The 27,949-nt window shown below is 49.5% G+C and overlaps 1 protein-coding gene across 2 annotated transcripts in view; it reads left to right on the forward strand.

The window, feature by feature from the left end:
- The window catches only part of PTPRS (protein tyrosine phosphatase, receptor type S), a 100,664-nt gene that overhangs the window by 70,758 nt on the left and 1,957 nt on the right, over window positions 1-27,949 (forward strand). Inside the window, exons 18-36 of one of the 2 annotated variants that reach the window (XM_009284045.2) lie at window positions 493-1,083; window positions 1,757-1,854; window positions 2,381-2,634; window positions 3,055-3,148; window positions 3,378-3,593; window positions 5,340-5,497; window positions 6,542-6,553; window positions 8,346-8,458; window positions 10,921-10,968; window positions 15,150-15,247; window positions 18,186-18,309; window positions 21,112-21,287; window positions 21,870-21,989; window positions 22,119-22,273; window positions 24,280-24,565; window positions 25,050-25,228; window positions 26,181-26,307; window positions 26,384-26,509; window positions 27,619-27,773. In XM_009284045.2, the coding sequence (XP_009282320.1) occupies window positions 493-1,083; window positions 1,757-1,854; window positions 2,381-2,634; window positions 3,055-3,148; window positions 3,378-3,593; window positions 5,340-5,497; window positions 6,542-6,553; window positions 8,346-8,458; window positions 10,921-10,968; window positions 15,150-15,247; window positions 18,186-18,309; window positions 21,112-21,287; window positions 21,870-21,989; window positions 22,119-22,273; window positions 24,280-24,565; window positions 25,050-25,228; window positions 26,181-26,307; window positions 26,384-26,509; window positions 27,619-27,773 (3,130 nt within the window). The remainder of the gene's footprint in view (window positions 1-492; window positions 1,084-1,756; window positions 1,855-2,380; window positions 2,635-3,054; window positions 3,149-3,377; window positions 3,594-5,339; window positions 5,498-6,541; window positions 6,554-8,345; window positions 8,459-10,920; window positions 10,969-15,149; window positions 15,248-18,185; window positions 18,310-21,111; window positions 21,288-21,869; window positions 21,990-22,118; window positions 22,274-24,279; window positions 24,566-25,049; window positions 25,229-26,180; window positions 26,308-26,383; window positions 26,510-27,618; window positions 27,774-27,949) is intronic. The other variant, XM_009284046.2, reaches the window with a different exon arrangement.

Genomic DNA, 27,949 nt, shown 5'->3' on the forward strand with positions numbered 1-27,949 from the left:
GTTTGTTGTTGTAAGTGGGGGGGGGGGAGAGAGAGAGAGGATGGGAGTTTGGGGGACTCCTGCGTTCGTTCTTCCCTGCCCTGGGAAGCAATCTGCTCAGGTGATTAGGATAGGAGGCTGGGAGTCAGGATTCCTGAGTTTGTTCTTCCCAGCTGTGGGAGAGTATGTGATCCAGGGATAAGGGAGGAGCTGTGCGCACCTTTCCATCCTGAGGAAAGGGAAGAAAATAATTCCAGAAATGTGTCAGCACCTCACAGCTGACACACCGGCAATGCACCTCATTTCCTAAGCTTGATAGAGACCATCCACCTGTACGGTGGGTGGGTAGCAGCAGCAGCTCGGTTTACAGGGGGATACACTAAAGTATACAGAGTCAAGCTGAAACCTTGCCGCTGATTTGAGGAACCCGTTGCTGCAGCTTAAGAGTCTTTGCATCTCCTCACCAGCCACCCTATCCCATGTTTGACTGAAGGTGTCCCTCTTCTCTCCCAGTCCCAGGGAAGCCCATCCTGTCTGTGCACCAGACAGAGGAGAACACTCTTCTGGTGAAATGGGAGCCTCCGTTGGATGCAGAAGGCCAGGTGATGGGCTACCGGCTCCAGTTTGGCCGCAAGGATGTCGACCCCCTGGCTACCTTGGAGTTCACGGCCCTGGAGGATAAGTACACCGCTCCCAGCATCCACAAGGGCGCCACGTATGTTTTCAAGCTGGCCGTGAAAAGCCGGGCTGGCTTTGGGGAGGAAGCTGTGCAGGAACTCACCACCCCTGAAGACATCCCCAAGGGTTACCCCCAAATCCTCGAGGCGAGCAACATCACTTCCATGTCGGTCCAGTTTGGCTGGCTCCCGCCCGTGCTGGCCGAGAGGAATGGAGCCATCGTCAAATACACCGTGGCCTACCGGGAAGCCGGTTCTCCCGGCAACCCACTGGAAAAAGACCTGCCCCCCTCCCCAGAGAACTCGTATACCCTCAACGGCCTCAAACCCAACACCGCCTATGATGTTAAAATCCGTGCTCACACCAGTAAAGGCCCCGGGCCATACAGCCCGACCGTCCAGTATCGGACGTTCCAGCTGGATCAAGGTAGGACTTACCGGTTTCTCCTCCCTCTCTCTCCTTGTAACCGGGGCTAGTGCCGGGAGGCAGAGAGCTGGAGAGGTCAAGCCAGGCTCAGCCAGGCTCGTGAGTAAAAGCAAAGCACTCTGGTTTCACACTCAGTCCCTCAGCTCCTCTCTGCCTTGTGCCAGGTAAGTCCCTTTTACCACTTTCTTCTAAGTTAAGTCCGGACACCCTTCTTTCACTGGCACCTGAAGTGGGGGGCCAGTCACTACACAGGTGGGAAGAGCATTTTCTTCAGCTTTTGCAAACAGCCAAAAGAAAACAGAAAAATCAAAAAACCTCAAAAATGTGACCTGGGATGGGTTTCCTCACCTGAGCATGCTCAGAAAGCCAGCACCTCGTTCCTGCAGCAGCCACCCAGACCCATAAGTGTGTGGACAAAGCCACGCACCCTCCCTCACCCCTCCCTGGGGTTAGGTATGGGGACAGGGAGCACTGGGAGATGGACCTTGGCAAAACTCAAGCAAAGTGTGGAGGAGGGAGCGAGCCCTTCCATTCCTGCAGCAGCAGCCAGACCCAGACTGGCAGGCCCTTTCGCCAGTGCCTGACATTCTCTTCCTTCTCTTTCTTGCTCTTCCTTCCCTCTGCTGCTTTTTCTTCTCCTTTCTCCCCTTCCTCCTCACTTTTCTCTCAGCAGTTTTACCCAAAAACTTCAAGGTGAAGATGGTGACAAAGACATCGGTCCTTTTGAGCTGGGAGTTTCCTGAGAATTACAACTCTCCCACCCCATACAAGGCAAGTGGAAGGGAGGAGTCAGAACTGTGTTCCTTCTCATTTTCCTGGGAGTCTTGTCTGTTGGTTTGAATAAGAGGTTGTAAGAGGCAGGAATTCTGGATTCAGTTCTCAGATATGGACAGATAATGGTTAACCACTAGATCAAGGAGATGGGTTGAAAATCAGGGCTGTTGGTTTGCATTCCCACCTCTGTTACCAAATCATTGCCTTCCTAGGCAAGTTACCACAATTTTCCCATTTCCAGATAAAAATTTCTCTTCCCAGAGAAGTCTCAAGGCTTTGTCCTGCATCTGCCTTATACCTGGGGACCCTCTTGTGCAGTGGGCACAAGAGAGACACGGCTTCCCACTCAAATGCCTCCCATTCTTGTGTTTGCTCCAGCTCTGGCAGAGCTGGGTGGAGTATGGCACAGCTGAGTGCCCCATGTTCTCTGCAAACCGAAGCAATGGGGAGGAAGGAGTTTGGTTGCTTGAACAGTATCAGCCTTGCTGATGGTACAACTTTGCTGCCTCTTCGCTTCCCACAGATCCAGTACAACGGGCTGAATGTCGATGTGGACGGCCGCACCACCAAGAAACTCATCACCAACCTGAAGCCCCGCACGTTCTACAACTTCGTTCTCATGAACCAGGGCAATAGCATGGGTGGCTTGCAGCAGAACGTCGCTGCCTGGACCGCTGCTGACATGTTATCAAAGAAGCCAGAGGTGACCCACAAGCCTGATGCTGATGGCAACGTGGTGGTGATTCTCCCAGATGTGAAGAGCTCTGTGCCTGTCCAGTAGGTTTCTATTAAACTGCAGACGTGGGGTGCTCAGTTTATGTTGCGGGGGTCAGCCATGATGGCTGGAGTCCGCAGTGCAAACCCGCAAGGGCAGTGGCAGGGGGTGTGTTCCCTGAATTTTTAGCCTTGCTCACTGTTGTCTTTTGGAGCTATTTCCCAGAGATAACAGGGGATGCTAAAGAAATGCAAAGGGAATAAATAAGGAGACATCATACGGGGCTGCCACTGAATCCAGGCCCGTTCCAGGAGTGGCAATAACAACTGTGCTAAATTAAAAATAAGGGGCTTGCTGGATTGGGCCAGTGGGGCTGTTTGGGCAAACCTAGCCTTCCACATCAGTGTGTGCACTCTCTTCTTCTGTGGCTCGTAGAAGGAGATTAATTCCTTCTATTTATTCTGATTATTCCCAACTCTTAGGGCTTACTACATTGTGGTGGTGCCTCTAAGGAAGTCCCGGGGAGGACAGTTCCTCAACCCCTTGGGCAGCCCTGAGGAGATGGACCTGGAGGAGGTGAGTGTGGGTGAAACTGAAGCCAGCTGTAGGGAGAGAGCAAACAGCTGTAATGGATGGGATGGTGACCTCAGAGCCTGGGAGGGGTGGTTTTGGGGTGTCTGTGCTCCACGTTCTGAGTAGCTAAGGTATGGCCAGTCTGAGTGGGATGGTTTGGCTCTCCTTCCTTCCTGCTCCCTTGATGGTGCTGAAGGCATCAGGGCTCAGAGCGTTCCTTTGCTTCCTCCAGCTCATTCAGGACATTGCCAGGCTCCGACGCCGAAGTCTGCGTCACTCCCGACAACTGGACTTCCCCAAGCCCTACATTGCTGCCCGTTTTCGCTCCCTCCCCTCCCACTTCATCTTGGGGGACATGAAGCACTATGACAACTTCGAGAACAGAGCTCTGGAGCCAGGGCAGAAATATGTCATCTTCATCCTGGCAGTGCTCCAGGAACCTGAGGCCGTAAGTGCTGCCTGCTTTCTCTTGCCCTCTTCAGATGCTCGTGCCCCTATATCCCCATTATCAACCAGAGACGGCAGCTGCTCCCTCGTGAGCTGCCGGCAGCCCTGGTGCCCTCCTGGCATTCTCTGTAACTCTCTCCCACCAGATGCCAGAGCTTCAGGTTTTTTTCTTTGTAAAGACCTTCTAGTCCAGCTGTGGAGCTTTTGCATGTGGCTATTGGAGCTGTTTGTGCTTGTGTCTGCATGCAGCAAACGTGCTCTTCCAAGCAGACAGGCTAATGACGCAAGCATCGCGTGCACTGCTTCTGCATTTTGCCAGTCTTCATAGGCAGGACTTGCTACACCTGTGGCTCCAGATTTGAGTCCAGAATAAAGAGTACTGAACTATCCACTCAGTACTACACTCGAGTTCAGAGATCCCTAGGTCAAACCCCTTTACAAAGAGTAATTTCTTGTAAAGGCTGTCCTTGTATTCCTTAGAGCAGTGACCCTAGACATCCTGCTTTGAGAGCAGCATGTCACACGCCTGGTCATTGCTAAGTTCCCCGCCAAGCAGAGAAGGGAGCATTTTTTTATGGAAAATTACATGTGCTCTCTGCTCTTTTTACCACTTCAGCACCTGCTGATTTCAGTGGTGCTGGGTTTGGCTTTATGAAAACAACTGTTTGAATATTTACCTGCCTCCTCCGTCGTGCACAATAGGAAACAGTCTAATACTTTGTTGTTTTTAAATCCCCCTATGGAGTTGTAGCAGGGAGCTATTTGAAATTAAGGATTTTCAGAGTTTTTTTTCCCGAATAAATATTTAGTTGTGTATTTGATATTAAAGGATTAGGCTGACACGCTTCTGAATGGGTTTCTCAATCGGATTACTGCAGCTTGTGGTAATTTCTGCTTTAGAACAGGGTACTGCATACTCGCTCACAACAGCCTGGATTCACAGCAGCTCCCAAGTATGTAGTGGTATTTCAGTCTTGGTGAGAGCTGGTAGAGTTCAAGGACCTAGAGCCCAGATCTCCTGTTCTTGTCCCGTCCCAGACTTTTCACTCAAACCGGGCATGCCGGTTCTCCTCTGTGCATTTTAGTTTCTGTAGTTTCTGTGTAAGATGGGAGGGAATGCAGCCTTCCTGGAGTCGGGAGATTGTAGCACTCATGAGAACAAGCAGGCAATGCCCGTTAGTTAGGACTCTGATGGGTTTGAATGTGCCTCTGGTTCTCTTCAAGAGCCCAGCTCACTGCAGAGGGACCAGAGGAGACATACTGCATTTTATTAATCTATATTTAACTGTAAGGGCTGGGTTTTTTTCAGTCACCAGACCAGGCTGTTTCTAAGCATTAATTCTTGTTTTAATCCCTTCCCTCTTTCTCTGTAATCCCATCTGACTGTCAAAATCCAGATGGTTACATGAGAGCTTGGAGAAAGCATTTGTGTGTTTGTGGCAGTGGAGAGGGCTCAGGGATGTGGTGGAACAGAGGCATAGTCAACTGGTTTTCTAAAAGCACCTTCCTGGCTACAAGATTAGGTGAGCCATAGGCACGAGCCAGTCTACAACTTCACGTGAATGTGATCTTTCAATGGTCTGTCTTGCCTGGACCATTGGAGGAGGGTTTGTGCTACTTGGTTTGCGCTGCAGAGAACTCACATCCTCTCTAGCAATTTCTCTTGTGGAATACTATATGCTTGCCCATTGTTTTCAGTCCCCATTCCATCTCTGAACTCTGTTCCACAATCTTTCATGTCTTCCAGACTTTTGCTGCTAGTCCTTTCTCCGATCCCATCCAGCTGGACAACCCCGATCCACAGCCGATCATTGATGGAGAGGAAGGGCTGATCTGGGTCATCGGGCCCGTCCTGGCCGTGGTGTTCATCATCTGCATTGTCATTGCCATTCTACTCTACAAAAAGTAAGAGATGCTTCTTGCCCAGATCCGTGACCATTCTGAATGTCCCCAGCTCTGGCCCCTAAAGGGGATTTCCTCCTTGGTCCTATAGTTGTCAGCTGAGGGCAAATCCTTCCACCAGCACCAGAGAGAGGAGCCCTAAGGCGCAATGCTGAAATGGAAGGGTCTGACTGGCACAGGAGAGGTTAGCAGTGGGTTGCAGGGACTTGCTGCTTCAGAGTCTACCCCCATGGCACTCTCAGTAAAGCTGTGCTTGTCTGTAGACAGTCTGCTGTGGCACGTGTTCAATGAGTTTGTCAGGTCTCTTGCCTGTCTCCTCCAGAAGAGCTGCTCACAGCCACAGCCTCGGGCTCCCCTTCCTGTGCGCTCTGGGTGTGTGTATGCACAGCGGGGGTGATGCAGAGAAAGCACCTTTGTGCTGTGGATCAGCAGAGACCTCCATTGTTCCCAAACTGGTTTTCAGCTGGAGTTGGGAGACAAGAACAGCAGCAGCAAAGGTGTAATGTGAGTCTGCAGGAGAGAGGAAGGAACAACCCGTGGAAATCTCTCCCTTTTCCTTGGCTTTCAGGGCAGCTCATGGTGTGTGGATGGGAACGGGGGCCCCTTGAGCATGCACAGGCCACGCTGTGCAATGAAAGAGGAAGCAGATGCTGAGCAAAATAGATCAAGAAAAGGGGCAGGATGGCAGCTATGGCCAGTGCAGGGGTGTCCTTAGCTGGGACATCTAGTACCCGGGATGGAGGGAGCTCTCTTAACCCTGCCCCATCTTTCATCTGCACAGGTGTGTTTGCTTATGCACATGGGTGTGTCTTTTGCATCCCAGGATGTGTGAAGCTGCAGGGCACACAAGTGCTCTGGGGCCAGGTGCTCAGGTGGCCCTTGTTGGTGTTTATTAGCACTGATCTAAATGGGTAACCTGTGCTGGTCCCGCCTTCCACCTGTGTTACCAGGGTTAGAGCTGAGCAAATGCTTCCCCTTTCCTCTGCAAGTCCTTTCTAACCTGAACATTTGTCTTGTCTTCTCTCCACTTACTGCTTTCCTGGACAGCAAGCCAGACAGGTAAGAGCACCAGATTTGCCATTTACTTAGGTTCTTTCTTGCTGTGTGTTAGGTAGTGTTTACTGTCTGTGGTGATGGGGCTTTGTTGGTACAGTTCCTACCATTAGATCCGTCCTAACAGACACCCTGTGTCAGACTAGCACAGGACCATGTTTGAATCAGGGCAGAAAAGGCAAAGAAAGCCCAGCTTTCTCCTGCTTGTCCATTCCTAAATATAATGGCCCTTTCTCAAGCTGAGCAGCGGTGACAGTAAATGGCTCATAAAATGTTGGGTTAATGGAGCAGACAAACACTCATTTGTGTTGCAGTCAGAGGTGAAAGCAGGTTTTCTCCATGTCTAACTGCTCCGTGCAGGCTGTCCCTGAGCCACTGGCATACTGGAAGCAGAATCTCACCAGCTGCGCTGTCCTCGCCCCGTTGCAAAAGCTCTTCTTGCCCCATCAGCCAGGGACTTCTAACAGAGTTCGTTTATGACTGCAAAAATGAGACTTATTTTGAACTATTTCCAAGGCTGGGAGAGCTTTCACTGGAAGTAACTGATGGGTTTAGCCAATGAACTGTTAACAGCGGTTTCAGAACTGTGGCAAAAATAAACTACTCCCAAACTGCAAAGTGGTGTAATTCCAAAATGCTGCCCCATGCAGCGCTGGCAGGGCTCATGCCACTTCTAGCTATTAATGACATTAAGGCACAGCTAAAAATGTACTGAATAACCTCCTCTCTGAATAACCTCTAAGTAATTGCCATTATTGCTGCAGGGATATTATTGGAGGCTTCTGTGCAACCCAAGGCAAGGAGCTCTACAGCCATCTTGCTAGAAGGGCTAGGACAATATTTGCAAGCCTCAGGGTGTGGGTACGTGTTTTCTGTCCGCTGGAGAAGTTCTGCTCCCAGCAGCTCGTCACTGTTCCCTTGCCAGAGGTTATCACATCTTCAGATCAGCACTGGGCTTTGCTTCCAAATTCTTTTCAAGGAGAATGAGCCAGGTCAGCAAAGACTTTTCAACTGCCTCAGCTAACCTAGCCCATTTTGAGCAAAATATATTGGGAAGCACTTACATGTGCAGCTCAGCTGGCAGGTTGGAGCAGGCTTCAGCTTCTGGCAAGGAGGTGAGACAGATCTCAGCAGGCACAGCTGTGATGGGAGAGGATGTGTCTACACTGTTTTTTGAACCCAGATTTTTAGGGTTCTGCAGACCAAAAAAGGTTGAAAACCACTGCTCTGACTTCTCCGTCTGCAGCAAGGCACTGAGAGCTCCTAAACAAGCCAACAGAGCAATATCAGTACTTTATGTCCAAGGTCACAGCCAGGAGATTCTGTACTTTTCCAAATGATTATGTTGGCTCTGGTTCTTTCAGGCTGAAAATGGCTTGGCCAGAATTGGAAGGTTTCTGCTTGCAGAGCTCTGCAGAGTTCAGTGGAGCCTTGTCTGCGCAGGGAGGCTGAGGTGTGAGTTCACAGCACCTCAGCTGCTCCTTGCTGCCTGTCTGTGCTTCTGCTGTGAGAAGGGGGAACTTCCAGACTTGTCTGAAAGCTGCTGAGGGGCTGCTGGGCCGTTGTAAACCCATCAAATACAGCACTGACAAAACCTTCCAAACCTCATCCCTTTTCTGATGCATTTTATGTAACTTACATCCTTGGCTGCATCTGGCCCTGATTTCAGCGGGAGCTGTATTCAGGTCTGAACGTGGCCTGAGTTGCTGAAAAGACTAAAAGGCCCATAAGCTAAGATGCTTTGTGTTTTTGTTTTTTCTTTTTTTTTGTTTTGTTTTGTTGGGGTTTTTTTTTAAAGCAAACGGAAAGATTCGGAGCCGCGGACAAAGTGCCTCCTGAACAATGCTGAAATCACCCCTCACCACCCTAAGGACCCTGTGGAAATGAGACGCATCAACTTCCAAACTCCAGGTAACCGGCTGCAAACCAGCCTTTCTCACTGGGAAGGCAGGAGTGGAGCAACTGCCCTTTCCTTAGCCCCTTTCTGCCTGCATGAAGGCTGCTGCAGTGCTGCCTTTGAGACCTAGTGCAGCCAAGGAACCTCAAAGCCTTGTCTATGCTAAGCGAGACTGCTGAAAGAAACCTTTGCTGGGAAACCTCAAGGACCTTGCCCAGGCTCTACCCAGCACTAGCAAGGCAGGAAGAAGGGCTTTCCTGGATACCCAGCTAAATTGGTGCATTCTGGGCTAAGTACGCAGCTGCAAGTGCCGTGGCCGTGCCAAGTTTGCCAGACCACCAGTGCTGCCGCGCAGCGCCGTGCCTCGCGCTGGGAGATCCCCAGGGGCGGTGGAGGTGAAGCGTGGCAGGCTGCCCAGCCACATGTGTAACTGGCGCTTCCTGCATACGTGCCAAAACACTTGTGAGGAGCCAGGCCTGCCCCATGGGTTGTGCGGAGAGAGAAAGGCAGCTGGTTGCTTCGCACAGGCGAGGCAGTGTCTCCTTGCTTAGTGCAGGAGCCATCGCTGCGATCGGCTGCTGAACTAGCGTATAAATGCACTTAACTCCTGGGCAGAGAAGCTCGATGCACCCTCCTTTCTGTACACGTGTGTCCCCATGTACATGCATGTCTAAGCTGCCTGCATGGCACCTCTGCAAGCCACCACTGACATGGCCCGGCACGGGCACGTCCTCACGCAGACAGACACTTGGCGATGCTGAACAGTGCCTGCGCACTGGTACACACCTCTCTGCCTCCGAGTTCCTGGTGCTTGAGGATTTGGAAGGGAATTTATTGTGCTTTTGGGGGGCTGGCTGTTGTTTTCAGTTTGTTTGTATTTTTTTGCTGTTTTGTGCTTGTTAGTAATGTTTCTGCAGCTCCTGTTTCCCCATCCCATCCCAGTCCTGTCCTTAGCGTTGTCTGAGTTTTCTTAGGGTGAGGTTGGCAAGTCAGTAGGTACCCAGAGGGTAGGGATCTTTGGGGAAGCACAAAGGCAGCACTGAGCTGAGGGTTTCGTATCAGAAAGAGTTAGGAACAACCCGTTGGTATCAGCCCGAGCTTAGGAATGACTGAGTCTCAGCTGGGGGATGGAAGCAGGTTTAATCCCGTATGCAGGGACTGAATGCAGGGCAGTTCAGCTGCAGTTAGGTCCCTAAATCAGCTCTTACTCAGTGGTGCTTTTGCAGGAGGGTCTGAAGGTGTTTGAGATCTGCAGCAGGAGAGCAGTCTGCTGTCTCTCTGAGCATGTAAGGGACTGAGCAGGGCACTGCTTGGAAAGCTTGAGAGACTCCTGCTGCCCTTTGTATAAGCAGCTTCTTTTGAGCGTCCCCGGCTGCAGCTCAGCAGCAGTTTGCATTTGCCTGGGCTCAGTGTTACATACAGGGTGCAAACAGGAGCTCCCTTTGGGAGTGTTTAGGTTGGCTTCTGGGTGCTCCAGGTGGTGATGTGAGACCTAAGAGAGAGAGCTGCACTCCCCCATGTGAAACCTATGCTGAGATAAAAGCAAAGATAAAAGGTTGTGGCCATCCAGCTTAGCCTGGGTGCTAAGAAGCAGCTGGGAGTGCTGCTGTTTCATGTGTTTCCCTTACCGGGTATTTCTCCCTGTCCCCACAGGATAGCGAAGTCAGCTAAGGGCAGTTCCGAACTGCAGTTAACATGATCGATAGATGAGTGAGTCTGTCTTCTGTCGCCCCTGCTGTTTTGGTCATGCTGTACCTCTGACTTCTTGGTCTAAGAAGCTTGTAAAAGGTAGCTAGGACATGCAAACCTGCCATTAAGGCTCTGCTAGACAAAAGTCTGCAGAGCTCAAAAGACTGCCCGGCTTTGTCTGGTCTAGCTTTAGAAAGATGCTGCCACCTTTTCTTTATAAGTTTATCTGGCCAAAGAGTTTATCTAGCTAGTTTATTCTGCTATGTAGTTTGTAAAGCAGTAAAAGGTTTTAAAGGTTTTGGGAGAGTTGATCACCTGCCTCCCACGGGATTTTGCAAACAGTTGGGTGAAAATGGAAATGGATGGAAAAATCAGAGCTTGAAGTGTGTTGGTGATGATGGAGAGATTGTGGTGCAGTTTGCAGGGGAAGAATCCATAGGTGCTGTCTGAATTAAAGCCATTTGAATTAAATACACTGTGGTTTAGAAAAGGGCCTGTAGGCTCTTCTCCAGCCAGATGACCCGGAGTCCAGCAAGCAGAGAGTCTCTATCCTGTCCCCAGCAGCAAAACAGAGGGGGAATGTGGGAATGGGAGTGTGCGTGAGCATCTGTGCAGCTGGGAGAGGGGAAAGCATAGCACATCTTAGATATCCTGTCCTAGCCTAATCAGCACGAAAAATAACTTTCTTTTCCTCTTTAGATTTATGTTGGTTTTTGTTTTTTTATTAGCATGAAATTTTTAAAAAAGTGTATATTTTATTTATTTATTTTTTTACTGTTTTCTGCAGATTCTGGTCTGAGCAGCCCTCTCAGTGACCCTGAGTTTGACTTTGAAAGTTAGTTCCTGTGTGTTTTTGTTCCTGTTGGTTTCATTTCCCCCCATTATTATTTTTTTTTTCTCTTCTGTCGCTTTCCTTTCCAATTCTGTTTCGTTCCTGTTACTATTTTTTTTTTTTTGCCGGATTCTCTGTATTCCTGCGGTGTTTGCCTCTCTCATCCCTTTTCTGTGCCATCTGTTTGTCTGAACTGCGCTTCCAGTTTTACAGTATCAAATAAACAGGCCTTTTGCAAGACAAGGGTAGTAGCAGCAGAATAGAGTCCCTGGTAGCAGTGTGGGACACTGTCTGTCCTTCTGTGTCTCTTTTGCTGTCTCAGGAGAAAGACCTGGGTTCAAGGCTTCCTTTTCTCCCCATTGTCGAAGATGTTTCATTTCTGAAGCTTGGCTAAATGTCCCTCGTACTTATTCACAGGCAGAAAGCAATCTTTTGTGCACCGGTGTGTGAGCGTTGTATGTGCGCGTGCCTGTGTTTTTGTGTTCATTGCTTCGTAACGTGGGGAAAGAGAAAACTGGAGCTGCAGCTGACGATCCCCTCGCTCTTTGGAGAGAGCTGCACAGGCACCTTTTCATGTCAGATGAGGAAAAGGGCCATTTCCCATCTGTGGCAGGTGTCTGTTCCTTGGCATCAACTTGTTCCAGGAGCACAAAGACTAGAGGCCTCTCCACGGTCCTCCACACCCCCTGGGTTCCGTGCAGAGTGCCATCCAGCCGCGGTGATTTTGCAAGGATAAATGGGCTCTGGCCCATGTAACAGATGTTAGGGTGACGTTTCTGGCGAGTTGGCTGGTGCACAGAGAATCAAGTCTTTTGTGATAAGATTAGAGAGATTCAAGTGATTGAAATGTTAGATGAGACTGGCTCTAAAAGACTTCATCCCCATTAGAAGCCAAGATCCCAGCTTTGCTGGGTGGGTTTTGGGTTTGATTTTTTTTTTTTTTTTACACTGGGCAGGGAAGTAGATGTTGAGGTTTCAGCTGACAAATGTGAAGAATCACAGATGCTGCTTGTGCTCAGAGATGTGAGGGCTGGGACAGTTTTCTGAGTAGTTTAATCCAAATATTGGTCTCTTTGGTATTGAATACTCCTGTCAATACTGTCCCAGTCCACCTGCCACCTCCCTTCCACCCTCTTATTGTAATAGACGGGTTTGGTGGGTTTTTTCAAGCTGCACTGATCCTTGGCTGAACCTCAGCCCACGGCAGCGCTCCCTCTGCCACCCTCGCTGCTGTGGGAGGTCTCCCTGGGTGGCAGCCCCACAGGTAGCCGGGAGGCCGCTGGGCAGAGGAACCTGCGAGCCATTTCCCTTCTTGTCTAAAAAAGAGTTGTTGAATTAAAGCAAACAAAAGAGAAGCTGCTGCAGCTGACGCAGCAGTGCCGGCTGGTACCACTGGGAAGTACTACTGCTCCTGGCTCACTTAATATCAAACTCCTCCTGGATCTTAATGGGAACCCCGATGCCCTTGGCATTTTGACCAGGAAAGTGTTTATCGCTGCAGAGGTTTCCGGTCTTCTTTTATTATAAAGAACCCTAGAAATCGATCCGACAAGGAGATTTCTGTCTTTAACATCAGCAAAACAAGGCAAGTTCCCATGTGCTCTCAGCCAGTGTCTGTTTGCTGCGTGGTGGAGGTGAGGGCAGGATGTTCCCCAGCAAAGACAAGAGCTGGTTTTCAGGGGCCAGTCACACTGAGGATTTTTCCTGGAGCTTTTATGAAGGAAACTTGTGAAATGCCGTCAAGGGGAATGTGACTTCTCATTCCAGATTGGCACAGTGGGCCTTTCCCATGCAGCCCACTTGCTCAGAGGGAATGACTTTTAAGCCAGAGAGAATCTGGGGTTTTTTTCCTGCTTGCTCATTATTACTGGGTTTTCTGATCGTTTATTTTTTTCCTTTTAATCTACGTGTTCATCATTTGGGATTTCATTTACGGCGCTGTGTTTCTAAGCACACTTCAGCAAATAATCTATAGGTTTTTGCAGCAGAGTCAGGTGGTGGCAGCTGGGCCAAGAGCTGCCTGGCTGCCTCCCAGCCCAGGTGGGAAGAAGTCAGCGAGGGGGTGACCCGCAGAGATCTGGAGACAGCTTATTGAGTTGCCAGAACTTGTTCTGAGTAGGGTTTGGCTTTGCTCTAATGCTACAGCTCAAGGTATGTTTGCTGCCCTCTTCAGCCCTTACTTTTAGAGGCAGAAGGACAGACACTGTGAAAAGTGTTTATAATATTAACATGGTTTGGTCTCTGGCATCTCAGCCAGTGTGGCCCTCCCGTCCCATGTGGGCAGAGAGGACCAGTTTCTCCAAACGCCCCCAGTCTGCATCCACTGCTGCGATACTGGGGTGGATGGCAGCCACCTTCCAGTCCAGGGTGGGAAGCAAAGGAGAAATCTCCTCCACATGCAGTGGGCTACAGGACAGCAAAAGATAACTAGGAGCTTCTCCTCCGTGAGCTGGGAGAGACTTTCTGCCCTGATCCTCAGCAGAGTAGCGTGGAGCCAGCGCAGCCTCCAGAATACTTCGGGGTTATTTTTATGAGCTTTTTTGGTCTATTCCCCCCCCTGCCACCTTCTATTTTCAGCCAGGCTTCCTTGTGCTGAAAATAAGTATCTAGTTAGCTTAGGAGAAACCTGTTGGAGTGGTGGCTCAAATCCCCGCTCTGTGGCAGACTCGTCCTGTCCCCAGGCCTGGGGGAGGCAGCATCTCTGTAGAAGTCACTGTAAAACTGAGGATGTCATGCTTGCTTTGCCATCTCTGTGCTGAGTTTTCAAAGTATCTGACCATGCTGCTGCCACCGCCGCTGCTTTGTCACACACCAACACCCACGGGGCTCGAAATTCTCCCTGGCTTCCATCTCTTCTCCACTCCTCTCCTTCTCATTGGGGGCACTGCCCAGGGCTTCTCGGCATGCTGCTGTCCTTGCCTGTCCGCTGTCATTCGTAGCGGGATCAGCTGGCAGACGGCATGGGAAGCCTTTGGAAAAACATGATCCAATGCAGATGAGCAAAGCACGGAGCGCTTTTCCACCTTGATTTGTAGTGTAGCTATTTGAGATGATCGGACGGGAAGCATCCCTGCTCTTTCCAGAGCTCCAGCTGCCCCTCTCGGAGCAGGATGTGCAAATCACACTTCAGACTGAAAACGGAGCCTGCCTTGGCTGCTCAGCCCCGTTCGTGGCTGAGATGTGCCTTCAGTCTGACCAGTCCGATGCAGCGTGGCCCTCCCACTACCAGTACATCTCAGAGAAGATCGAGTCTGTTCTCTGGCAGTTCTGTCTGCCTCAATACAAGCACAACTACGTGTTGGTGAGAATTGCAAGGGCAGCAGGTGAACCAGGGTCATGAGGCATTGGTCTCCCCAGCAAATTGTTTCCCATCCCCCAGACCGAGAAGGGGCAAGAGGATCTTTTGCCTCTCCGTCACAAAAGGTAATGACATACCCAGCAGACACTGCAATGGGGTCGGCACAGCCTGCCCCGCAGGTGGAAAAGGGAGGGCGAGGACAGAGCAGCGCTGGCCATCTGCGGGCTGTGCTGCAGAAGGAACATCATCTACAAGCCATGAGTGGGAAGAGGAGCCAGTGCTTGACACTTCCATACCTGGTCGTGCTCTTGGAGCAGTGAAGGTTAGACCGCTGCGTCCGTGAGCTCACCAAGAAGCTTACAGAGCCAATGTTGTGCAAAGGACAATTCCTGAAAAGCCTCCCCTGCTTCCCCCCATCTGCATTCCCTTCCCCTGCCCCACATCACCATGGTTGGCTGGATCCCTGCCCCTTCCCTTTTGTGTTGGAGTTTGTTTATGATCGTTGTGGGTGCTGTAACATTTGCTGCGTAGGTTCCTCTGGCAGCGTTTGCTCATTTTAAGTCCACTATTGGAATCGCTAACACGCATCTGCTCTTCGGATTTTCCTTTTTGTTTTGCTCTGATTTACACATTGAAAATGGGGCCATCATGGGAACACTCTCATTTTACTGGTGGGTTTTTTTTTTTTTCTTGATTTTTATTTTTTACTTCCAAGGACACAATTTCGAGCCCTGAATTCTTCTCTTCTAACCTCCCTACTTTCATTGCAGATCTTACATTGTAATTTTTTTTCTTTTCTTGTTTCTTCTTTCTTATAAAATGTGCAACAGTTGTGAATTTTAGTTATTATTAAATGAGATTCTTTTCCTGCTGTCTTGTCTTTTAGGTATGCTCAGCCACCCACCAATCCCCGTTTCCGAGCTGGCTGAACACACAGAGCATCTCAAAGCTAATGATAACCTGAAATTGTCCCAAGAGTATGAGGTATGAGCGAGAGTGAGTGCTGTGCATGGGTTCGCAGAGCCAGGGAATTAGGAAATTCAGACAGGCCCTCATCCAAATAAACATAGCTTCATTTTAAGGATCTGGTTAGTTGATATAAAAAAAGCTGTTTATGTATTTAAAGTTAAGTACTTGCTCAGTGCTTTGCTAGGTTAAATTCCAGATCATAGAAAAGAAAGAGGCTTGGTTCATGAGCCATTCCCTGTCCAAAGAGTGGGCATCTTGGACAGGGTGTGAGCTCCCTTCGTGGAGGGGGATGCATTTCTGGAAGATGACTGCCAGACAGACAGGATGGGGTGTTGTCCTTGGGGGTGCCTGTGTCTTGCTGCTGAACATGGCGAGGACCAAGCCAAGGAATGTGATACCCAGTTTTAGATAGCTGAAGTTAGGTGAGATGAACAGTAAGTCCTCCACAGCTGACGTGATCAGCAGCCGCAGAGCTAAAGCTGAGAAAACAGGATGATTTGTGCCTTTCTTGTCTTCTCTGGGGTTTTTGTGCTCTTTTTTCTCCTTCCTGCTAATGTTTGGTTACTCAAATGGGTTTCTGTGGGTGACCAGCTGCGGCTGCTGGACTTGTATTTCAAATTACTATCTCAGTCTGTAAAATTCCCACCTTGCTGGGGCTGACGGGTCGGGTCAGTCCCAAGGCAGACCGAGGGGGGAAGGCAAAGAGCATCATAGCCCCCACGTTACCACTGCCGCTACATAGCGTGGCATCCTTGTCGCCAGACGGGGAAGGGCTGTGCGCTTGCACAAACCTGCTCCTGTCCGCTCACAGTATTGTGGCTGCATCAGCACCGGTTAAATCCCAGTGCAAATGCCCGGTGCTGCCGGGGCCATCGGTATGCGGGCTGCTTTTGTTGCAGATTGAACATATGACTGATTTTTTTGTTGGTGTTGTTCAAAGACATAAAATGCCCCAATATTTTTAGGCTAGTCTAGGCTGCCCAGTTCTGTTTGCAGGCAGAGAGTGAGGGGATATTTTCCGAACAAAGGACTGGTTCTGGGATGCTTTCTCCCCGGTCTGGCTTTGTTGCAGATTGAACATATGACTGATTTTTTTGTTGTTGTTGTTGTTCAGAGACATAAAATGCCCCAATATTTTTAGGCTAGTCTAGGCTGCCTAGTTCTGTTTGCAGGCAGAGAGCGAGGGGATATTTTCCGAACAAAGGACTGGTTCTGGGATGCTTTCTCCCCGGTCTGGCTTGCAAACATCAGCATGCTTGAAGCAGCTCTGTGTACTCACAGCTCCGCACCCATGAAAGGGGGGGGTGTCGCGCGTTGGAGAAGGCACATTTGCTCTCCTGGGGTCTTTCACCCCACATTGGGGCACGGGAGGAGCAGCAGCCTGTTAATATGCTCTATCCAGATTTCAAAGCCTGATTTGCATAATGCAATATCCCAAGTGCCCTGGCTTTGTTCCAGCACAACCTCCTCTAGTGGGAGAGCCAGAGCTAAACAAACATCGCTAATGAAATGAATGCGAGGCAAGATTAGAGGGATAGAGAGCAAACAGACACATTACAACAGTATAAATACCCATTAGTTAGAAATGCTCTGCAGCGAGAGTGCAAGAGGACGTTTGTGTCGGGTGGTTTTGTACCAGTGTTGCCACGGCCACCAGAGCTGCGCAGTGCCCGGGGGACTCTGGGGTCGGCACAGGCAGGGGAGGGCAGAGGGAGCGGGTGCCTGGCAAGGGCCGACCCCTGCGAGCTCAAAGGGACGAATCCAGGCAGGCGTGTGTGGGACCCTGTTCCCACTGGCCAGGGGTGGCGGGCAGGGAGAAGGAGAGCGAACAGCGGGAAACACAACTCGGCACGCTCCTGCCAAGCCTCCAATTGAGGCAAACCCCTAGGGCTCTGCAAAATGATGAAGGAATTAAGCCCTTGTTTTATTTAATTCTCTGGCTGAGGATTTAGAGGTAAACGTAATTAACCTAATTTCCATATCTGGGACAGCTGGACTTCAGGAAAAAAAAAACCACCACCAAACCTGGCATAAATTACCAGGACAGGCAGAGGGGATTTTTCTTTCCAGTGCATTTCATTGTTTACTCCTTCATCCCTTGTAGGAAAAAGCCACGTTCATTCAGGTTCTTGGGGCCAGGGTCCTTACCCCTTCTCTGTCCGGGGAGATGCACTCCTCCCGCCCTGCTGAGCAGGCAGGTGCCTGCCCCTGCCAGACTCCCGTGGTGCTTCCTTGCCCCTTCGCACCTGGGAGACCTTTGGCACTGAGTCTTTGTGGTCCCAAGTCATGCCGCCTCTGCTCTTCGTGGAGCAGCCTGGTCCCCTCCTGCTGCCCATGACAGCAAGGTTTTTCCCTGATGTTTCATGCCCCACTTACACACAGGGTTATAAACCTTGTCCTAGCTTAAATATCTTCTTCTCCAGGTATTAGTACTCACCAAGGCACTGGTATATTTATGCCCTCTTAATCGATGTTTAGTTTAACCATGCACAGATTTAGCCTCTTCATCATTTCATAAATACACGCTGATGTGATTGTTCCTGTTGTTCTCTCCCAATTGCCAGCCGTTTATCAGTGTCAGTAACGCAGGGCTGTGACTAATCCAATGCAGCCTCGGCAGAAGTACGATCCAAGGCCTCTGTATTGCAGCCTGAAATTGCACTGATGCTTTTGCCACCGGGTTGCACTGCATCGTGCCAGAGGGGGAATTATCTCAGGTATCACTCTGGGTGCGCTTGGGGACAAGGGAGATGGGACGTGAGCACGCTGTGCCACCAGGCTGGGGCTTTCCCACAGCAAAGATCAGTTCTTGAGGGAAGCAAACGGTGACTGCTGCGTTCCTCAGCTAGATCTTCAGAGCCATGATCTGTCCCATGTGGAACAAGGTATTCGGAGCTCGATTTGCTGCTTTTCTCCTCTCTGACTCTTCCGTTTTCTTTCCCAATTCCTCCAGTCCATTGACCCTGGCCAGCAGTTCACCTGGGAGCACTCCAACCTCGAAGTGAACAAGCCTAAAAACCGTTACGCGAACGTGATTGCCTATGACCATTCGCGCGTCATCCTGCTGCCCATTGAAGGTACTGTAGCATCTCTACTCCTACATGTTAGCACTAGGCTGAAGTTGCTGCAGGGAAACATATTGCACATGCTCTTCTCCCTTCCCTGTTACCCTCTATTTATATTAGCATCTTTTAGCATCTCCCTGGGAGTTTAGCAAGCAGGAGATGTCTCCGTAAACCACGCATTTGTTATATTCTGATGACTGACACATTCCCTGGAGCTGCAATCTCTCATTTTAAGGGCTGGTTTGTCAAGAACCTGTCTTCGCTTTACTTGGAGATCCCTGCTCCATACGTTTCTGGCTAATGGGAAGAATTCAGACCAGTGCTTTAGAGAGAGCGGGAACAGGGCAGTGGGTGGCAATGGATGGGGAGTGCATCTGTACAGGGGATGAAGGAGAAGTAAGCCCAGGGCCAATTGTACATCTGTGAGTGTCGGCAACATAGCAAAGATGTAGCTGCTGAGTTGTACAGGCTACTGTAATCTACGGATTACTTGATATGCAGCTCCTGCTGCAGTCCTGGCCCCTAAAAGGCAAAGAATAAGAAGGGGTGGTTAGTGTTAGCCTGGTAGGTCATAAATTGTTTCCTGAGCTTCTTATGTGAGTGATGGTGCAGTCAGAAAATTTACATTAAATTTCACAACTCGTGGCTCTTGACAGAGTTGTTCTGGTGCACGCTAGGATAAGAGGGGCTTTTGGTGGAGAGGAGATGGGATTTAACAGGGCACCTGCTTTGATTGCTGCCGCCGAGATAATATTTGAGTTTCATCGTCTCAGGTTGTGTGTGGCTGTGCTGTACAGATAAAGCATTTAAGGCCAGTCTTGCATTGCCAAGAGCTGATCATCTGAGCAGAGAGGATATGGGATGTCCTAATAAACCCCTGGTGAATGTAAAGGTTAATTCAGAAGCCTTCGTGACAAGGGAGTTGCTAGAATAATCTCCCTCTGCTGAGGTAACTCTGAGGGACGCGGGGAAGTGGAAGAGCTGTTCCTGGGGTAGCAACAGATCGTGGTGATTTGCCAAAAAGCTGCACGAATCTGGATTGGTCTTGTCTGCCATTAGAGGATTTTAAACATTTCTCATTGTGAAGATGACTGTTCTGGCTTGTTTTTCTTCTGAGATTAATATTGTGTGAGCCAAGGAAAGCAAAGTCTTTTAAAAGTTGCCTTGTCATTCAAGAGAAAAGAGAAGAACGCAAGTGTAGGAATGAAGGACGCTTTGGGCTGGTCTCGGTTCTTAGGAAAGCAGAAGCACAGGGCTGGATGCAGGCAGCAGTCCTAACTCTGCCCAGGCGGCATCGTGAGGGACCGGTGGTGCAAGTGTGACGGGCCAAGGTTTAATTTTTAAGCATCTGAGAGGTTCTGACATGTCTTGGCTGGTGTGTTCCTTCCTACCAGGCTGTATTTTATGCTGAGGGCTGGAAGATGAAAGGAGTTGGAGGAATTAGTTGTTGCTTTCTCTTTGTTTTAAATCTGGATTTGTCAAGGCTGCAGATTGTCACTGTCTGGTCAGGAAGAAGTAGTGGCTTTAATTCCGTGACTTCTCTGTAACTGGGCCTGTCACACAGCAAAACATTGCAGGAGCTCATGGCCACCATTTTAAATTACAGAGTGGACCCGAGGGGGCTGGAGAGGAGATTAATTCCGGAAGCTCAGCCTTGATCACGTTTCTGCTGCTGCTGCTGCAAAGCCGCCTTCCCTCCTGAAATTTCAGATTGGGAAGGAATGGGGGCAGGGAACCCTCCAGAAATTTAATCAAAAGCCATTTCTACCAGCAGCTGAAATTACCAAGTACCCTTGAGGACTGGCAGGCAATTCAGCATGGATTGCACCTCGCCAACAGAAGAAGCAATGTCTATTGCTACAGCAGGATGAGGACTAGCAACCCAATTTCATATTGGTACTGCTCCCCACCCTTGGCTCCCCCTCGAGACGGGAGTTAAGCATTCTGTACCGAGTTAATCATAGGTTAGCAGAAACCTGCCAACCTTGCCAGCTGCTCTGCTGCAATTAGGAATGGGCCAAATCGCCAAACGGCGCGGATCCTCCGTGCCAATCTCGGAGGCTCTCTAAAGCTGAACCTGAACATCAGTGCTTGCCAGTGTCCATTTTAACTTCAGAGCAGTTTTCTCCTGCCATGTCCCAATCACCCTCTTCACTCTGGCAGTACCTCCTGCCACTCATATCAAACCCCTCAAGCAAGGACGCAGGCAAGCAGCTGTAACTCAATAGCCTGTAACTCATGCGAACAGAAAAAAACCCCCACTCCTAAAAATGACAACGGACAATTTAAAGCAAGTCAAAGCCCGTAATTTCAACACCTTTACTGGCTGAATCAAGCCTGGTTTTATTCCTTACTTTGTCCAGCTGTAGCTCACTGCCTGGGATTAGACTATGGACTGCGCAGTGCATTAACCAGTGCATTTGCTGCCCAGACTCTGGGCGTTCTGGGACAAGAACTTGGTTTTGTCCTACTTGAGACCAGTGAAGCAGGAGCCCTAGGCCAGGACTTGTGCTCCTATTAGCAACACCAGTAAGAAAACCGTGGTTTCAAGGCTTGATATTTGGTCTCTTTAATATCTTCTGCAAGTTATTTGTCTCCCTGCAGTGCAGACCTTCAGGGCAGGAGCTTCAGCTGGGAAGAACTTGCAAAGAGCGTGTCGCTCCCAGCTGCGATTCTAACCCACCAAGCCATGAAGGCTTTGGTGTTTTTGCAAGGGAATTCTCTCTAACAACATTGCTGCAAAGATCTCCTCATGCTTCCAACTGTATAAAGTCCTGCGCAATTCACTAACTTGCTTTTGCTGATTTAATACAGGAATTGTGGGCAGTGATTACATTAACGCCAACTACATTGATGGCTACCGGAAGCAGAACGCCTACATCGCCACGCAGGGGCCTCTGCCGGAGACCTTTGGAGACTTTTGGAGGATGGTGTGGGAGCAGCGTTCAGCTACTATTGTTATGATGACTAAGCTGGAGGAGAAATCACGGGTAAGATGCATGAGAGGGATGACTAGTTAGTCATAATCTGGGGGATTGGAGGGTAGGGTTGGGGAACAGCAAATCCCTTTGATCTGCAGCCCACATTTATGTCAGTGGGGGATTTCTGCCTGCTTTGCCAGCACCCTGAAAGTTCAGTGATTCACTGCTTTTTAAAAAAAAAAACCAACGCAAACCATTCACCCTGGAAAGCTGCGGCCTCCTTTGCAACTCCAAGAGAAGAGGACACTCAGTCCCATTGCATGCTTTGTAGGTGTGTCTCAGAGCTAATCATGTGGCAAGTTTCACATTCAGTTCTCTTGTTTAACAAGCCCTCACTCTAATCTTCAGGATCATTCCACTCTATTGTCTCCATGACTGATGTGGTGCATCAAAGCCTGTGCTTAATCAGTAGGAGCTTTTCATGCTGGGTCTGTCCCTGTCCTGGTGCTCTGGAAAGACATTTCTTGCACCTTCCCTCCCCTTTGCGACCTGGCCAGCTTCACCTGTAACAACATCAGGGCAGTTCTGGAGTGAGCTTCCCCTGCAGCGTAGGGTTTGTTCCAGCGTTCAGCAATGCCTTCTGTCTTCCAGATAAAGTGTGACCAGTACTGGCCAGGCCGAGGTACAGACACCTATGGAATGATTCAAGTGACGTTACTCGATACCATTGAATTGGCCACGTTCTGCGTTCGAACGTTCTCCCTTCATAAGGTGAGCTTTCTCCCGTTCTTGTTTTTGCCCCCAGTGATGGGCTACGGCACGCTCTCCGTACACAGCACAGGCAGGGTATGGCAGTGTGCCGGTACCTCACATACTCTTGGTGCTCTTTTGTCTTTGCAGAATGGCTCCAGTGAGAAGCGGGAGGTCCGCCAGTTCCAGTTCACAGCGTGGCCTGACCACGGTGTGCCTGAGTATCCCACCCCATTCCTGGCTTTTCTGAGACGGGTGAAAACCTGCAACCCCCCTGATGCTGGTCCCATTGTGGTGCACTGCAGGTACTGATTTCCTTCACCTCACTCTTGCACGGGGCCATCTGCGAGGGAGGCAGAAGTTCAGAAGGATGTTGATTGCACCTAGGAGACGTGTAGAGTCTCCTAGTGAGTACCCAGCAGGCGAGAGCTGTCCTGTAAAGTGGATTGCCAGCCAGCATCTGAGGAAGATACTTGGGGTTTTCATTGAGCGCAGAATTTCCTGAGATGATGATGAGTGGTTTAGTTTGCACCAAATCACTTAGACCTTGTTGGCAACAGGAAGCACCCTGTGCTGCACTGGGGTCTGGTTCTGTGTGTAGGGGTTGTTTCTTGTCACAGCAAGAAAGGAGGAAATCGAGCGCGACCGAGGAAGCTGCTTGGTGTTGCTGCATCAGGTGTTTAGGAGGCAGAGTTGCCTCAGCTGTCAAAGGGAGAGCTGACAGTGATTGAAAGAGGGGAGTTTTTGAGTGCTGCAGTCATTCTGATAATGACAAACTGAAGGCCCCTATGGACAGGCACGCGTTCCCTAATTCAATTTACAACCCAACGAGGAACGCTTGCAGCCTCAACTTAGATAAATCCCTGTGTTCCTCAGGAGAGTGTGGAGGACCCTGCAGGTCCCTCAGCACCGAGGAAAGACATCTGAATTTTACAGGCTGCTGGGGAAGCTAATCCTGCCTCTCCTAGAGGATGCCATTTAAACAGTCTTTGTAAGCGGGCTACTTATCACTAACCTTGCAGATGGCAATTATCGTGCACCTCTCAGAAAATGAATAAAGAGAGCTGTCAGCTCACAACGTGCAGGAACCGGCTCCCAGATCAGCTGCTAAGTTCATGCCAAAGCTCCAGTCACCTGCTTGGTTCAGGTGTTAGGCAGTCTAATTAACAGAGATCAAGGGGGCTTTATGAAAAAAGGGACTGCACTGGAATAGTAAAAGGAAACCCTTTATTAGCAGCGGCAAATGCATAGACCGACAGAGCCCTGCTGATTCACAAATGCCAATACACGCAAGTTTGATGTTACCTCGATGCACAAAAACATTTAGGAAAAGAGGTGACGCATGTTACTCATTACAACATCAGTAGTTTCTCAGCTGCTGAAAGATCTGAGTGATTAAACATGCTTTTTAAGCCCTTAGATCGTGCCAGCCTTTTTGTTCAGGCCTAGAGCCCCCTACCTAGAATTGTCATAATTGTGTGTCTGCCGGGAGAGCTCTCATCCTGGGGATGTCGCAGATGAAGAGGCAGAAGAAACGGGGCAGATCAGTATGGAGGGGCAATAGGCACATCACCAGAGGCAACTGTTCATCTTCCGTCCTGTCCTCGGTTGTGAAAGTTTTTGCTAAACTGAGCTGAGCCTCGAAGCAAACCTCTGCATGTTGCAAACTCTTTGGGTCTAAGCCTGAGCACTTCTGCGTACAGACTGGCACAGAAGATGAAGGGACCTTCCCATCCGCTGGCTCTGATCCAGGAGCCTCTCCCTGCCGTTGTGGCAGCACTGGCCCAGGTGGGGCTCAGATAAACAGCTTTTTAGGTTCCATTGCAGGCTTCACCGGCCCCGGTGCAGCACTGTGCTCACGCACTAGAGCACCGGTGACTCAGAGCAGTAGTGACTTTGGTGTCACCACTGTCCTCCTCTGTACACTGTAGAACTGTCCCAAACCCTCCGGCACAATCAAGAGCAACACGCTGAGGCGCGTGGGCAGTAGCACTCACCAGCACCAGTTCCATTAGGCAAGTTCCTTGAATACAACAAAATTCATGCGGCGGCAGCACCCTCACATTGGGCTCATTTGCCAAGATTTCCTTTGCCTCAGCCCATCAGTAGCTGTGTTCTCAAGGCCTTGGTTCCTTCCCAGTCACTGAGGGCATTTGTCGTTCACTCTCTGCCTTGTGCATCTGTTTCTACCCTGTGTTTACTGCTGTTTGTGGCAGTGGGAACATCCTCACTCGCGGGTGGCCTTTTGGAGTATCTTTCATCAGCGGCAGAATAGTCCATCACTTCGTTGTTTTTTCCCTTTTCTTTCCAGTGCGGGCGTTGGACGGACCGGCTGCTTCATTGTGATCGACGCCATGCTAGAGAGGATAAAACATGAGAAGACAGTGGACATTTATGGGCACGTCACCCTCATGAGGTCACAGCGCAACTACATGGTACAGACAGAAGACCAGTACAGCTTTATACACGATGCCTTGCTCGAGGCTGTTGCTTGCGGCAACACAGAGGTCCCAGCTAGGAATCTCTACACCTACATCCAGAAACTGGCACAGATTGAAGTTGGAGAGCACGTGACAGGCATGGAGCTGGAGTTCAAGGTAACGGTAGATGCTTGAATGGGGACAGTAGTCACTGGGGAAGGCTCTGTATTCCTCGCAGGAGCTTTGTTCTGCTGGCAGACATGCGTAGCAGGCAGGGAGCCTTTACAAGACTGATGGGAACTTCTTGGTTCCGTGTTAGAGAAGTAATTACTTTTCTGACTTATGCTACCGCAGTTCCCTGGGGAGACCTACCTGCCGCTGCAGGAGGCTTGTCTGGTCATTTCAAATCCAGATTGAATTTGCTCACTCTTTAGATTGGGTTCTTAAGCGCCTTTTTTTTTTTTTTTCTTTGAAAGTTTTGCTGGGGGAAAGGTCTCAGACTCTGTCCCCACCCCCAAAAAAAAAAAAAAAAAAAAGAGGGCACACAAGGCAGAACAATGTGGTGCAACATGGAGGGCAAGTTAAGTGGGCTGGCATAGGGCTCGAGCAAAAAAAAAAATAAAAAAGCTGAACAAATGGTTGTGACTGCTTTTGCCTTCAGCGACTAGCCAACTCCAAAGCCCACACCTCCAGGTTCATCAGCGCCAACCTCCCATGCAACAAATTCAAGAATCGCCTTGTCAACATCATGCCATACGAGACCACACGGGTCTGCCTTCAGCCCATCAGAGGAGTGGAAGGGTCAGACTACATCAATGCCAGCTTTATTGATGGCTACAGGTAAACAGCACCTCCCTGCCCCGCCGCGGTCAGGGAGTTTTCTGTGTATGAGTCTGAGGATGCAGAATTACTAAGGGATGGACTAGGTCTTAAAACAGGTAGTCTGTTATTCTGACCCCTCACCTAGCTATACCGCCCGTGGTGGTGCAATGCTAGAGGGAAATTCCCTCTTGTTCATGGCCAGCAACCCACACATAGCCTCAAATACAGGCTTCTGATAAGCTTTATTCTCTGTGGTCTTAAAATTACTTATCCCCTAAAGCAAACCAAACCCTTCTCCAGGTGCAGGTCCTAAACATAGAGTGTCAGTGAGGGGGTGGATTTTGCTGTTGGGAGGTTTCTAAAAACAGAGTAGCCTTTTTATTACTTCTGTGATTTGGGGACGTTACAATTCTGACAGCTTCCCACAGGCAATACATGCCACGTGCTCCAGCCCTACGGGCTGCAGCCCTCCACTGGTGCGCCCAGAGCCTGGCCAGCTAAAGCCGAGCCCTAACTGAGGGAACAAAGCAACCCCCTGCGCATGTTTCCTCACCTCCAGGTGCATGCAGCAGTCCTGGCCCTGGCTGTGGCACTGCGGTTAGGGCATCTCTGTGCCTGGCAGTTGAGTTCTTGGTGCTACTCAGGCCCAGAAAACATGGATTCTGGTTCCAAGAATCTGGCATGCAGCGTTACACCTTCTTCCATATGAGGCATCATGCTAGAGTAATCTGGATTTACCCCTTGGAAATGGTATTTGGAGAAAGCTTCACCATTGGGGTTTGTTTTTTTTTTTTCCTGTGGCCATGAGCACAAAATCCCACCCCTTTAGACCTTGCACTGTTCTAGTTCTTCCCCAGCATTTCCGTTTGTTCTCCTACTCGTCAGCCTTTGTATGCAGTTCCCAAAGCTTCTGCCCAAGCGATTCTCCATGCCCCCTTGACCCACCCCTTGGGTTTGTGCTCTATTTCAGACAACAGAAGGCGTACATTGCTACTCAAGGGCCGCTGGCAGAGACCACTGAAGATTTCTGGCGGATGCTATGGGAGAACAACTCCACCATTGTCGTGATGTTGACTAAGCTTCGCGAGATGGGTCGGGTAAGCGCGCACTGAGGGCAAGTATGGGGGGGAAGCCTGCAGCACAAGGGCTAACAGAGACCTTTCTCCTTGGCAGGAAAAGTGCCATCAGTACTGGCCAGCGGAGCGCTCTGCCCGGTACCAGTACTTTGTAGTAGATCCCATGGCTGAATACAACATGCCTCAGTACATCCTGCGAGAATTCAAGGTCACTGATGCCAGGGTAAGTGCGTGCTGCACAACGTGCAGTCTGTGCTTGCGAGGGTTGTAGCTGGGGTGGGCTGGAGTGGTTCAAACCTTTGCAATAGAGAAGGTGGCTTACATTAAAAAAAAAAAAAAGTGAGTTTGGTGTGTTTTGGCTCCTGTAAGAAAGACTGAGGTGTAAACCCTTTCGCTGTGAAAGTCTGGGATTATCATCAGTGGAGGAGAGCTTAGTTGTGACGAGGAACAGAACACACAAACACAGATTGTACTTGAATATATCTTCTTACAAATTGAAGGTAGTTTTCTAACCTCTGCTCGCTAATCACAGCAGTGAGTCACTTTGTTAGAGACGTACCAAGCTTCTGGTTTCAATTGGCGCTTACTTGAGATGAAAGCAGAAAATAGTATCTCCCCAAACAGCTAATAAGAAAACAGACTTGCAAAGGATAACTCTGCACCCTACAGAAAATGTACGCTTCTCCTCTGGCTTTAAGAGGAACTGCCCTTACTCATATTCGAAGGGGCACATTCACTCAAATAATCTTGGATTCAGTGTCAGATTTAGCCTCCAAAGGAACATTTCGGTACCTTCTGAAATCTGTTTTAGCAAATGTAACCCTCACTCTCAAAGCAGAGTCCTCTGCTTTTGAGGTTGCCAGTATTTTAGAACCTGATAATTCTATTTGCAAGGTTGAGAAGGAGGATGCCTCATCAGTCCTGGTAGAACAAGATTTATCTTCCTGTCAGCTGGAATTCTGACACTACGGCAACTCTTCCTCAAGATTGATAGAGAGGCCATAACCTCACCTTGAATGTTCCTTTGCTGAAGACTCCATCTGTGCAGTCTTTGCTGTGGTCAGAGCTTTCAGCACACCTGCCAGGAGTATAGATCTGTACTGACGAGCTGACTCCAGAAATGTCAACTGCAACAGGAGCAGCTGCATCATTACATATATATTTTTATATGTGTGTGTGTGTGTGTATGTATATGATCACTCAATTATAACACAAAGTTGGCTCAACATTTTGTGCCGCTTAATTGAACTAGCAACAAAATGGGGGGTTTTGCCTTTTGTATTTAGCACCACAAATACAGGATGGTTTAAATATTGCTGTTTTCTCCCCCAGGACGGTCAGTCACGAACTGTTCGTCAGTTCCAGTTCACTGACTGGCCAGAACAAGGCGTGCCAAAATCAGGAGAAGGTTTTATCGATTTCATTGGACAGGTACATAAGACCAAGGAACAGTTTGGCCAGGATGGCCCCATCTCTGTCCACTGCAGGTAGGCACGCGCGAATGGAAACATCTAATTCATCTGAGGATGCAAAAGAGCAGAAGGAATTAAAATCCTGCAGCTATCTCCCTCCTTTCCCACCCCATCTTCACAGGCAGATTTCTTCAGGGTGTCTGGAGGGGGGGGGGGGGGGCCAAACACATTTTTTTTTACAAAAAAAAAAA

The sequence above is a fragment of the Aptenodytes forsteri genome, unplaced genomic scaffold (assembly GCF_000699145.1).
Source record: "Aptenodytes forsteri isolate BGI_AS27 unplaced genomic scaffold, ASM69914v1 Scaffold471, whole genome shotgun sequence".
Lineage (NCBI taxonomy): Eukaryota > Metazoa > Chordata > Aves > Sphenisciformes > Spheniscidae > Aptenodytes > Aptenodytes forsteri.